Raw genomic sequence first — 13,640 nt, 5'->3', positions numbered from 1 at the left:
AAAAATTTTAGTTTTTGACATAAAATTAAAATATGTTATAATAGATGTTTAATTTTTAGTATCTGATTTGGGGGGTTTTTTGGTTCCAATATGGGAAAACCCCTTTCCCAAAAGGAGTACTTCCAGGGGGTGAGACTTCGGTCCTGAGATGGCAGGGGCACCTGCCAAGGGGAGGGACTACGCAGCCCTTGACAGCTTACCAAAAGTAGTTAAGTGACCCTCCAGCTGAAATAATTGTCCACCCCTAGTCTAATCTGTATTTCTTTAGGTTGTTAATGAGAACATTGTGGGAGACCATGTCAAAAGCCTTGCTAAAGTGAAGGCATTTCACATCCATTGCCCTCCCTATCCACAGAGCCTGTCACCTTATCATAGAAGGAAATCATGTGGTCAACTATAAGTTTCTCTTAGTGACTGTGCTGGCTGGTCCTGATCACTGGGGATCTTGATTTTCTCTATTTAAAGATCACAGATTCTCTGATTTAAAATGCCAAAATCCATCACTCCCCACCCACAGCCCTTTGGCCCTGTTGGTGTACCTCACTCCCCCTGTAGGAGGCAGCAGCTGCTGCAGAAGTGTAGCTTGGAGCCCAGCTTTCCCTCCCCCACAGGCAGTACGGGGCTGCCCCTTCATAGGAATAAAGGGGTCACAAAAACTAATCCAGGTAAGGAGATAAAAAAAATTAGCCCCTGCTCCATCCCTGGAAATTTTCAAGAACAAGTAGGACAAATAGTTTAAACCATAATTAACACAATCCAGTTTGTGGGTTCTTTGCTTGTTGCTTCTTCCAACATTACCCCTTTCCCCCTTCTTTTCTACCTTTGTATTTAAATCACTCTTTCCATTTTATATACTGAATTGTGCATGTCCTTTCACAACATCTGATGAAGTGAACTCAACTCATGAAAGCTAGCTCTAATTAGTCTATGAGGTGTACAACCCTGCCTTCTGTTTGAGTTCAGACTAACATGGCTAACTATATCTCTCTATTTGTAGAAACCCTTTTTATTGCCTTTTATGTCCCCTGCCAGTCACATCTCAAATCTTGCCTTGGCCTTCCTAATATTCTCCCTACATGCCTGTGTTTTATACTCATCCCCAGTAATATAATGAGGTTTCCACTTCCTGCAGGATTCCTTTTTGAGTTTCAACTGTTGCTGTTTAATCAGGCTAGTTTCTTATTGCACTTTCTATTCTTCTATTCTATTGGGATAGCTTTTCCTTTGCCTTAAAAGGTCCTCTTTCAAGTACAGCCAGCTTTCATGGGTTTCGTAGATTCATAGATGTAGGGTTGGAAGGGACCTAAGTAGATCATCAAGTTCGACCCCCTGGCCTGGGCAGGAGAGAATACTGGGCTCATATGACCCCAGCTTGGTCAAGCCTCCTCTTAAAAACCCCTAAGGTAGAAGCCAGCACCACTTCCCTTGGAAGCTGGTTCCAGATCCTAGCTGCCCTGACTGTGAAATAGTGTCTTCTAATGTCCAGCCTGAATGTACTCTCAAACAACTTATGGCCGTTATTCCTTGTTACTCTGGGAGGTGCACAGGTGAACAGGGTCTCCCCCATTCCCTGCTGGTCCCCCCAGTAAGTTTGTAGATGGCCACCAGGTCCCCTCTAAGCCTTCTTTTGTGAAGGCTGAACAGGTTCAGGTCCCGTAGCCCCTCCTCGTAGGGTCTGCCCTGCTGTCCCCGGATCATGCGAGTGGCCCTCCTCTGGACCCTCTCAAAGTTGGCCACATCTCTCCTAAAGTACGGCACCCAGAACCTTTCATCTTCACATTCTTAACCAATTCCTCCCTGTTTGTGAGCAGCAAGTTGAGAAGAGCTCCCCCTCCACCTCTCCAGTTGCTCTTTGTGTCATCTGCATCAAAACATTATCCCCAACACACCAAGAATTTGCTGGACTGCTTGTGCACTGCTGTGTTTCCCTCCTAGCAGATGTCCTGATAATTAAAAGCTCCCCATGAGAACCAAGTCCTGTGATTTAGAAACTTCTGTTAGTTGACTCTTGGCTCTTTGTTGTAATCTCCCAACTAAGCAATCCTTGTTTCTACTCCCTCTGTCCCCAAGCTCCTCATCCCAGTCTCAGTCTTATTGCCCAAATAATTTGTCTTCCACTGGGAATTCCCAGTACAGATAAGTCTTCCTACCCCCACTTCCTCACACCCTAGGTTCCTTGTCAAAGTCTTCTATCTACCTTTTCCTGGGCTGTTGTTTTATTTACACTCCAGTCAAGCCGTTTCCTCCCTCTGCTATCCTGCCTGGTTGCCAGCAAGGGAGCTATTGAAAACATGGGAGTGACACTCTTCCTGTTCCCCCTTCCAGCTTCTGGATCAACAGCAGCCAGGAGCAGCAATCACAAAACTCAGCCCCTGCATCCCTTAACTAGCTAGAATCTTTGGAGAATTTAGCTGTTAAACACAAACTATCCTTTACTGGTGTGTGTAAATGGCAGTTTTTCAGAAGCTTGTAACCTGGCCAGAACTGAGCAGAAAATGTTCTTAAGGCCAGTGAAAGACATATCCTTGAAAAGTGACCTTCCTGCCAAACTTTGGAAAAAGCATTAGTGCGTAAATGCTTCTTAGAAAAATGGTTGTAAGACAGTTTTTTAACAAAGTTGAGGAGCTGCTTTTTTTTTTTAAGGTTCTTTGAAATGGCTAAACCAATGGGGGGCAAGATTTTTAGCAGGTATGCCATAAATTATCCCTGCAGCTTTCCCAAGTGCCACTCCAATCCCCTTCTCCTGCCTGATCTGTTGCTCTGGTTTCTGCTTCCTGTCCTGTTTGCCCCTCTGCTACCTGTCCTCTACCCAATCTGTGCTCTGCCATCCCAGAGGCTGCCGCAGGTTGACCACCCCAAGGCTAAACAGTTCTAACTGGAGCTTTCAGAAAAATGTTCAACCTGAGGAAAGTTTGCAGCACTGAACTTCAAGTCTGGATTGTCAAAGTGATAAGCAACCAGCAACAGGGTCTTAAACTGAGAATTGTTGAGCAACCTTGACTGTAGGCATTAAGGTTAAGTTCCACTAATTAATTCTGATTCAGGTCGCTCCCAGAGAGTTTTAATCGATGGGATGGCCTCATCCTGGAGGGCTGTCTCCAGTGGTGTCCCCCAGGGGTTGGTGCTTGGACCCGTGCTCTTTAATATATTTATTAATAATGTGGATGAAGGGGTGGAAAGTTCAATGATTAAGGTCTCAGATGATACAAGCTGTGCGGGAATGCAGGCACATCAGAGGATAGGGTAAAGATCCAGGACAACCTTGACAGACTGGAATCATGGACGGAATGGAGTCAGATGAGATTGAGGCAAAAGTGCAAGGTCCTTCATCTGGGTAGGAAGAACCTTCTTCATAACTATATGATGGGTAGTGGTCCATTGGCTGGTACAGGATCTCAGCGAGACCTGGGGGCCACAATTGACCTGAAGATGAACATGAGCCAACGGTGCGCTGAGATTGTCAGAAGGGCAAGTAGAACTCTGCCGTGCATCAGCCGATGTTTTGCCAGTAGATCCAAGGAGGTGTTCCTCCATCTGTATTCAGCATTGGTGAGGCCTCAGCTGGAGAACGGTCCCCAGTTCTGGGCACTGCACTTCAAGAAGGATATAGATAAGCTTGAGAGGATACAAAGAAGGGCCATATGGTTAAGGCATGGAGGATAGACTGTATGGGGAGAGAGTCCAGGAACTGGGCTTGTTCATTCTGAGTAAGAGAAGGCTGAGAGGTGACTTGAGAGCTGTCTACAAGTACGTCAGGGGTGAGCACCAAGATCTAGGGGAGCAACTCTCCAGGCACCTCAAGGGAGGATGAGGACCAATGAGCATAAGCTAATAGAGGGTAAATGCAGGCTAGACGTAAGAAAAAACTTTTTCTCTGTAAGGGTCGCCAGAGTCTGGAACATACTCCCAGCAGAGGTGGTGCAGTCACCCTCCTTGGAGGTGTTCAGGATTAAGCTAGACAGGCACCTTGTTGAGCTTGTCTTAGCCCAATAACTTTCTGCCCATGGCAGGGGACTGGACTTTATGATCTTACAGGTCCCTTCCAGTTCTGTTATTCTGTGGCAGCATAAGTGGTTGTGAGAGACTGAAAATGGAACTGATAATACAAGAGAGGATTAAAGTAATTTCTGCCTGTTTTTCCTCAGTGCAAACTGAGCCTTCTGCATGCTTAGGCTCTTGCACTTGCTGGTCATTTTCCCCTTTCAGATAGTGATTCTCAGTGCACCCTGTCCTTTTGCTCAACAAGCCATTGTTTAAGAATTTGAATATGCAGTATAACCCCCTTCCTCCTCTGCCCCCCCCCCCCGCTCTGCTGCTAATTGGTCATTGGTCCTTTAATAGATGTTTAAGGAGAATGAGACACTAACTGAAAACAAATGCCTAACATTTCCTGGGCCCTTTAAAATCTGGTTAGCCCAATGTTGTTTTTAACACTAGTTTTATATTGCCAGTGGGCTTCATTCATTTATCATACTCTCTGTTTCTTTGTGCTCATTCTCCATTATATTCTCCTCTACAAATTCTGTACCTCTTATTTTCAGATATTGCCTACAAATGTGCCATCGCATGATCCCTTCTCCTCAACTAGACTGGAATTAATGAGACACCAATAAATCCATGCTTCTTTTTAAGACTGTAAATTCTTACTTCTATATTAAATCTTACCACTTTGTAGAACATAAGACGTTTTGAGGGTCAGTACTTTTTATGCCCAGAAATGTAACTGTTTTCAGAGAGGCAGTCTACATTGATACTGAAATGTTTAGGACTTTGAAAAAGCCTTTTTTCCCCCCCTTTTTTGGACAGAATCCTGTTGATAATAAACATGGTAACAATATAATCCATGAGTTCTAGAATATAGTATGCTCTTTCTAGTGTTTTGCTGATGTAATAGAGCTTGCAGGTGCCATGGGACTTAACAATTGCATCAGAAACCTAAAATACCATTAATATATTTTTCATTTTCTTTACTTTAGAGAGTCTCCTTTGCAGCCAGATGGTACAGAGAAGAGTCTCTCAACATAATCTCTAATGTCATCAGTATACTTGTAGAGTTTTGGCAGTCCTTTAAAATTGACCATTAGCATTTTAAAGATGTTAATTTGTTCTTATAAATTACATTTAAAATACTAAATGCTAAGATTGGAGTTCCATGCCTCATGAATGCCATATTGGTTGATTAGGCAGCAAAAGTTTTTATATATAATTATGACATGCAGCAAGTTCCCACTTTTGATAAATTGTCCATGACTTATTTAGATTAGCCGAACTATCTTTTTAGAAGTGTTTGAGGTTCTGTAGCAGGAGGTTCAGATAGGGATTTTTTAATTAATTGGTTCAGTACTGTAATTAATTAATAACTTTCATTACTATTACTAGCAATTACACAGCTGGTGTTTGAATGTGCCATTTTATACGTGTAAATTATAGTTCAGATTTTAACTCTGTTGTCCCCTGTCACAGGGTATGACTGGTTACTCTTAGTCTCTTGCCATCTATTAGATGGTTTTGCAAACATAAAAAAGTACCAGGTTAAGTTTTTAAATGCCCACTTTATTAATTACATTTATATAATGTAAAAATATTTTTTGGGTATCTATTATGCATCTTAGGACAAGTTGCAAGGAATTTTTTTGGTGTATCTGTCTAAAAATATCAAGAAAAAGAAGAATTTTAAAACTCTGTTGCTTAAAACTTAGATATTTACAGTTTTTTTTCCCTCTCCCTGTATTTTAGAAAAAAAGAAACCATACTTATCAAAGTTTTTTTTTTCCTGTGAGATGAAAATCAATTCTTTAAATATTCATAGCTGGCTCACCTCTGAGAAGCTACTCCAACTTTCTTCAGCTTTACTAAGGAATATAGTACTGAACAAGCATGGTTCCTGGAAGTCAGTCCCCAGAGCTTTTATTTTAGTCTATTTTTTAAGGAGTTCTTGTGACTATTTTAAATATTTTTATCATTTATGACTAGTGTAAGGAGGCTTATCTTTCCCTTTCTTTTTCTCTTTTTTTCTTTTTTTTTAAATATGGATAACAGATACTAGTGAATCTGAATCATGCATCACATGTTAGTAATATGGTTGGTGGGAAAACAGAGGAAGTTGTGTTTAAAGATGATAGAAGAAAACTACAGATTAAATAATGTGACTAGGGGATTGCAAGACAGCATAAACTCAAACAATATGAAGGCACTTTTAGTTTAAGAATAACCTGCCGATCATTTGTAGACTAGGAGATGATCAGAAAAAAATGAATGTAGAGAAATACCTTCTAACAATTTTAGGGGATCTTTATAATACAAAATTAATTAATGTTTATAGAAAATTACAATGGAATGACCTTTCTTCCATTTATTGCATGATGGTGCTTTCAGTATTTTCAGATACATTTTAAGTTATTATTTGAACTGTTCCCCTTAGCCTTTATGCTTTAAATTGAGTCCAAACCAGTCTGACCAGCCTGACCGAATGTACCAGAGCAGGGCTGTCCACTTTCATGCCATATGGTTGACATAGTAGGGGCTGCACACCTAGTGTCTAGTGGGGGCTGCATACCATGGAGGCTCCACACTAGCTAGGGCCACAGGCCCTCCCAGGCTGTATGCCAGATGTGCATGGGGGGTGCTCCCTCCCCCCCCACTGCACCCCATGCACATACAAGTGGGTGTTCCCCTGCATAGCATGGCAACCTGCCTCACCTTTAGCTCCCTATGGGCTTGTCTGTGGCACTGCACCATACAGATGCTTGTACTAACCTACTCCCTCAGGTAGAGGCATGTAACAGAAGCCAGGGGAAGGAGTGGGGAGCCCTGGTGTTGCAGCTGTAACAGTAGTGGGGAGGTGGGAGTCCAGGGGCCGCACAGACCTTTCTCAGGCTGCATGAAGTCCATGGGCTGTCAGTTGAACAGCCCTGATCTAGGAGACTATGCTGTGCATTGCACGCATGAAAGAAAATCAATCTTCAAGCAAATGAACTGGAGCGAACCAGAGGGATGGGGAAATAATATCTCAGATTACTAACAGTGATTCCTGTAGCAGATCTGTCAGGACATTTACAGGCTATTGTAACTGTGATCAGCTGCAAAAATGGTGTCTCCTCAGCTCAACTGAGTAGAAAAGAACAAAACCTGAGCTCACGTGAGTGTACATAGACGTGTTTCAGTTTAGGTGAGTACCCTGTTCTAGTGGTATGTGTACTATGAGTGTCCTAAAGGAAAATGTTTAAAAGGAAGGACACCTGAATAAGCCTTCATTTCCTTTTAAATGCCTATGGCTAAGAGTCAAGAGTTCCCTGGGGTGCTTTGAACTGGTTGTTTTCTCCTGCTTATGAGCAGCCTTTTATTGTGCAAATAAATACCTAGTGGTCTCCATAGTCACTGATTTAGTTAGTTGTAGTTTGATAGTTTGTCTTTTGTTTTTTTTCTTCTGAAATTTCCTTTCTCTCTCCCTCCCTCTCGGTTTCTTTCCCCCTAATGTGGTACCAGCATAATTACACCGGAGTCCCCAGGCTTTAACAATTGATATTGTTAATATCAATTCACTCATAATCCACTCTATTTCTGTTAAGTGAAAAATGAGTTCTCATCATGTGAGGCACAGCTGTCCTAGTGGCAGCCCACAGAGGGTAGAATTGCAGCCTGTGGAGTCTATTGGTGTGGCTGCCAGAGCTGCTGTATTGGCACAGCTCTTAAACCCAGGGAGAGAATGCTGCCTCTGCTTGCCCCCTCTCCCACCCTCTTGCCTTGGACTGAATTCAGGATCTTTGGTCACTGCTGGCAACTCACATCAGTAGCAGGGAAAAGCAGGTTTTGGAGCAATGCTGACATGCTATTACCTGCTGCCAGAGGTAGGTTATCTGGCCTGTGAGAAACCCCATGGTCTGATCTGGCACAGAGGGCCAAATAAGTTGGACAGCCCTGACGTAAGATTACTGTTGGGGAAGTACCTTAGTGAAAAACAGATATGCATAGTCAGTCAAAGAAAGAAAACTTGATACCGTGACTCTGTCTACTTCAGAGGCAGGCAGTTGTTTTGGGTGGAGGGCCGCTCACTAAGTTTTGGCAAGCCATTGAGGGCTGCATGACAGGCAGCTAGAAGCAGATAAATATGAATTTTATAAATGTTTTAGGTGCCCTGCGGGCTGGATAGAGTGGCCTGGCAGTTTGCATTTTGCCTACCCCGGGCTCCTTACATAGTCCACAACTTGCCCTTTGGCCCAGTTACTTGCAAAACATGGGACCAGCAGGGTTTTGGTTGAAGGACCTGTTGGTTAGATTAAGTAGTAGCCCCTTTATGGCTGGATATGTCTTTGTCCCTTGCTCAGGAGTATGAGGCTTTTGTGATGCATGCACTGCTCCTGTAGGATAGTGCTGATCAAAAGTTTCTGATTCAAGTGCACTGAATGTGCTCACCTGAAGTGCAGTGTACATGTGTACAACACATTTAAAGAACTACTGTACATGTACATGCTTATAACCTTTTTTCCCTTAAAAAGTAGCTCTACTAAAACCAAATGTGTATGGGTTGATATAGAATGTTAATATACTTGTATTCATGTGGGTACGCATGTGTAAGTACAACAGACTCTTCGTTTTTTCTTTTTGCCATCTGTTCACTATATTGTTTTCCCAGAGAACAGGTTGAAGCTGAAACAAGCTTTCTCCTCTGAGGATATGGGTATGGGAACAAATCAGTATGAAGTAAGCTAGGGTATGAATTTAAAGCACGCTAGCTCTTCCATGGTAATAGCCACACACATGTTACTACCACAAGAAATGTAAGATAGCTTACCCTGCTTTCATAGACGATCAGGCTGCTTCGTACTTAAAAACCTACGCATGGGTGGCAAACAGTGAACTATAAGTTCACTCTCTATCTTGCGTAACTATCTTATTCATGTAGCCATATCCTTAGTATGTGAAAAATATACCCTTTCTTTTATGCTGATTTGGACTGTGGCGCACGTGCCAGGTTAAAATGTTTTTCATTATTGTGTATGTTTATCTGATATGCTTGCCTTGCACAGGTTGACAAACTTGTGATGGAGCTAGAACAAAGCCGTGACCTGAGCTGCACTATCGTCCACATTGACATGGATGCCTTTTATGCAGCAGTAGAAATGAGGGACAATCCAGAGCTGAAAGAAAAACCTATAGCAGTAGGATCAATGAGTATGTTGGTAAGATTTAATACCAGACTGATGCACAAATCAAATTATGAGTATATTCAATGAAAGAAAATATTACTGCCACGGGACTTCTAAAAATGAGTACAGAGAGAATAAGCACAGTTGGAAAGTGTATGTTTTCTTGCCATGTAAATTTGAGTTTTATTTTTCAATAAAGGAAATTTCATCTTTGATATTAACTTTGAGCCTGGTCAGTCAGTTCAAAGATTCAATTAGAAATTGTTGTTATTAGTATGGGAGAGAGGGCCCTGCCTGGTACGTTACGTTTAAGGCATGATTAAGGTTTTAATCACTCCATAAATAGTAACCTGGCTACATATTAAAACCAATTTGTGGCATGATAATATAGCAAATGAGCCACAGATATATTCCACGTATGAGTAACATTTTTGTGGTTCATTTGTATCTTGTCTTAAATTGAATATGTAGCATGTCAGGTCTGACCCATGACATCCCCATGCTCAGCTGAGTATAGGGACCTGGCATGGAGCAGCCTAGGGTCTGGGACACAGCCATCCCTACAAGATCAATAAGATTAGGCTGGGGACAGCATCAGGTCCTGGACCTGGCACCCTTGTCTGATCCCTAGAGGCAGATGTGTGGGGCGCTGTGAGTCGACATCAGGGAGCATCTCTGATTGCAGGCTCACTGCACCATGGACTTTTTAAAAATGCATTTGCATGTGGGAACCTAGGTTGTACACCTGCTTTCTTGAATTTCCAGGGTGCCTTGCCCCCCCAGCTGCAGATACCACTTCATGGTGTGGAGCATAGGAGTTAGGAGCTCCCAGCTCACCAGCTACACTGGATCTCAGTGGATGGGGAGTTTTAAAGAGTGTCACTTAGGTAGCTTCCCTACTGGGGACCTTAAATCCCCTTCCAGGCAGCTCTTGCTGGGATGCCTGGCATAGGGGGATCAGAGGCTCTTAGCAGGATTTGAAGTCCCCAAGTCGTGTTCCCCCTCTCCTTCCTGCTGGGAGCCTCTGATGACCCATATCCATCAGCTCAGCCAGAGCTGCCAGGCACAAGGTTTGACAATCACCTGATTGTCAGCACAGCCAGGACAGCCCCAATCTCAGTCCCAATCTCAGCTAGAGCCAACAGTCAGCTATTTGTCAGCAAGGCCCCAGAGCACATTAGAGCCGGTTCAAGGCCCTGCTGGGATGCCAGCATCCAGTTGACAATCAGTTGATTATCAGCTCAGCTAGATCTGCAGGCACTTTCAAATTCCTGGTGTAGGGGGAGCCCAGAATTATGATCCCAGGATCCCCCTGAAGAGTAGGTAGTAATGGCATGTTTAGGATCTGATCTCTGATTCCACAGTTGCACATCTTGTTATGCACGTGTGGCATAGTAGGAGGCATGATCGTTGAAATCAGGGATTAGAACTCATCATGCCATTAAGTGAATGTGTACCAAGGGTCTAAACCTCCTAAATCAAAAAAGAGTTGGCATAGCTTAAAGAGCATGTAAAAGATGTTGGATCACTAGTCCTTTTTCACAGAACTGGGATGGCATCATCAGCCACAGAAATATGACATGATGTCAAGCCATTATGCCTGGAAAGACCAGCTTTTATGGTCATTGGGGTGCAGTGCCTGTCCCTATTCAGTCCTATGCTGTTGTGTCAAACATGCTAGTTGTTAGTGCCTTTCTGAGTTTATCAGTTAAGAAACTGATTTAATTTAATCCAGTAAACCAGTGACAAAAACTGTCAAGTTCCAGACCCCAGAATCATGCAGTTCTCATGATGTAGACACATTACAAGCTCTAGCATATACGTACTATACTGAAGTCACAGTTTTAGTTATTGTGAGTTGATAGATTGTCTGTGGCAGGAGTGTATATAACTTTATTTTCTTTAATCTTTCAAATGTCTGCATATTTAAATTTAGCAATACTCTGTAGAATTTGATAATTTAACTCTAAACCTATTTTTTCTCTATTAAGTCAACTTCAAATTACCATGCTAGGAGATTTGGAGTACGTGCAGCTATGCCGGGATTTATTGCTAAGAAATTGTGCCCACATCTTACCATAGTCCCATTAAATTTTGAAAAATATGGACAAGTGAGCAAAGAGGTAAGTTTTGTGAGAGAACATCGTTCTAACCAACAGCACTGTGCTGTTTTGGAATTTTAAAGCAACAGCAAATGTTATTAAAATGCTTATTTAAAGGTTAAAGTCTTTCACAATAAGGTTTTGAATTTAAATTAAATATAATATTAAAATGGATATTTTATGACTATGAAGATATAAGGGGCCAAATTCATTATCCTTTTCAATTCTAATGAAGTAAATAGTGAGGCTAATGGAGGTTTTCAAAATTATGTAGTAAACCAGTGATGCCAAAAAATAATAAATATTATTATATCAGTAAATTCAGATGTATGGCAATAATCTAATAACGAGGAAACTAGGAGTTAATTCTAAGCTCAGAGAGAATTCTCATACAATGACCACATGGAGTGCTAATTATATGAGAGAAAGAAGCAAAGAGCATTGGTGACTTCAGTTAAATATGGTCTCAAATAAGGGACTGGGGTGCAAAAAGAAGACAGGGGAGGAAAGGTGATTATTTGTACTTAGAAAAGTACACTCCCTTTTATTAAGATGGAAGGCACACTACATATAATTAATACATTATGATAAGTAGTTGTATATATTTAAATATTTTGTGCTCTCCTATGTAAATAAAATGATTTAGAGTATAATTTCCATATGGGTAAGTTACAAAAGCTCGACTTTAACATCAGTAGTAATATTTAGGGAAAAAAATTATATACTATACGATGTGTGTGTGTATCTATATGTATGTATATATGTGTGTATATATACCAAGAATGACAAATGTATATTTTGTAGATTTTAAGTCTATTAACTTCAGTTGAGTTGTCAGGGATTATTTTGGCCCCAGATCTAGCTAAGGCCATCCTTAGGGGGGCCAAATTGGGGTGACTGCCCTGGGCCCTGTGTTTTAGAGGGCCCTGCAGAGCCAGGTGGAGCAACGTGACGGCTCCACGCTACTGCTGGCTTCGTGTCCGGCTGCTCAGCACCCTGCCCCCTCCTGGGCAGGGCCGGCCTACAGTTTTTTGGACCCCCCTTCAAGATATAGTTTTGGGGCCCCCAGTCCATAAAAGAAATCAAAACTGTGGGTCATTGCAGTATAAACTCACTGAAATAAAATAGTTGCAGCCAGGCTGCGCTGCAGGAAGTGCGGAGTGGAGGCAGCATGTGCTGGGAACACCTGGGTTCCCTCCCCAGGGCCGGGACGGGAGCAGAGCCAGGAACTCCTCCCCCGCTCAGCCAGGAAGGGGCTCCCTGCCTGCATTGAGCCCTTTAAACATGGCGCAGGTGGCAGGGGGCAAGCAGGGCACAGTCCCTTGGCTGCGGGGCCCCTTGCAGCCACAGCTTCCACAGGATAGAACCAGCTAGCCCTGGTCCTGGGAGGGGTCTCCCAGGGTTGTTGCCATGGCAGGATGCCTGGCTGGCAGCTGAAGTGTGGCTCTAGCTGGCCAGGCTCCAGTTTTGGGCAGTGCACACTGCCACCACATGTGCTGCCCCACTTTTTTTGCGGCATGGTTTTTTTTTTAACCCTGGGATCTCCTGGGATCAAACCCCTCCCCTGCAGCGTGGGGAATGCCTGCTTGTGTGGTGTGAGGCACTGCAAACTAGTCTGCGACAGCACATACCAGACATCCAGGCCTATCTGGACATAGCCAGAGATTTCAAATAGGAATCCATAGTGGATTCTAACCTGTTGTGGTTTTTCTGAGTTCTTTGCAACAGGATAATTGCTCTGTTACTTTTCTGTAGTCAGAAAAACCAAGTGAAAGCTAACAGGCATTTTTCAAGGGGTGTCTTGTGTCTAAGGTTGAAAACCACTCTTCTATAGCTATACACAACCATTATAGCACAACAGCTAAGGTATGGTCACAGGTAATGGCTCCTCTTCCCTTTTAAAGCAGCTACAAACGTGCATTTGTCTCTACCCTAAATGCATTATTATTTTTTATTCCATAATGTTACATATTAACTAAATACTGAGTTTTAGGGGGGTGTGAAACAGGCCGTATTCGATTTGGATTCAGATTCGGCCAGAATCAGGGACAGTGATTTGATTCGTTGATTAGGATCACTGACCCCAATTCAATTCAGTCGTATCTGAAGAATCAATGTTTCGGCCATAGACACAGATTTAAAAGCTTTTTCTACATACCTTGAGGTACCAGGCACGGCTTGTGAACGCTGCGATGCTGAGGTGGATGGAGTGTTCCACAGGAGCGCAGGGGGGCCCTCCCATGTGTTTGGTGGTGAACCCGGAAGTGGACCAGAAGTACTTCCGGTCCACTTCTGGGTCTGCTGGGGAGCGCGCTCCATGTTCCCCCAGCTCGGCAATCAGCTGCAGGGGAGCCCCAGGTGCCCCCCCCAGACCCAGGAAACACCAATCACC

At 43.0% G+C, this 13,640-nt stretch overlaps 1 protein-coding gene across 2 annotated transcripts in view; it reads left to right on the top strand.

Annotated features, from left to right (window-relative positions):
* The window catches only part of POLK (DNA polymerase kappa), a 62,103-nt gene that overhangs the window by 27,178 nt on the left and 21,285 nt on the right, over window positions 1-13,640 (top strand). For both annotated transcript variants that reach the window (XM_019532230.1, XM_019532229.1), the window contains exons 4-5: window positions 9,027-9,179; window positions 11,138-11,269. In XM_019532230.1, the coding sequence (XP_019387775.1) occupies window positions 9,027-9,179; window positions 11,138-11,269 (285 nt within the window). The remainder of the gene's footprint in view (window positions 1-9,026; window positions 9,180-11,137; window positions 11,270-13,640) is intronic.

Source organism: Crocodylus porosus, unplaced genomic scaffold (genome assembly GCF_001723895.1).
Source record: "Crocodylus porosus isolate Cpor-Errol unplaced genomic scaffold, CroPor_comp1, whole genome shotgun sequence".
Lineage (NCBI taxonomy): Eukaryota > Metazoa > Chordata > Crocodylia > Crocodylidae > Crocodylus > Crocodylus porosus.
Note: the sequence above shows the minus strand (reverse complement) of the source record. Positions and strands in the feature narration are given on the sequence as shown.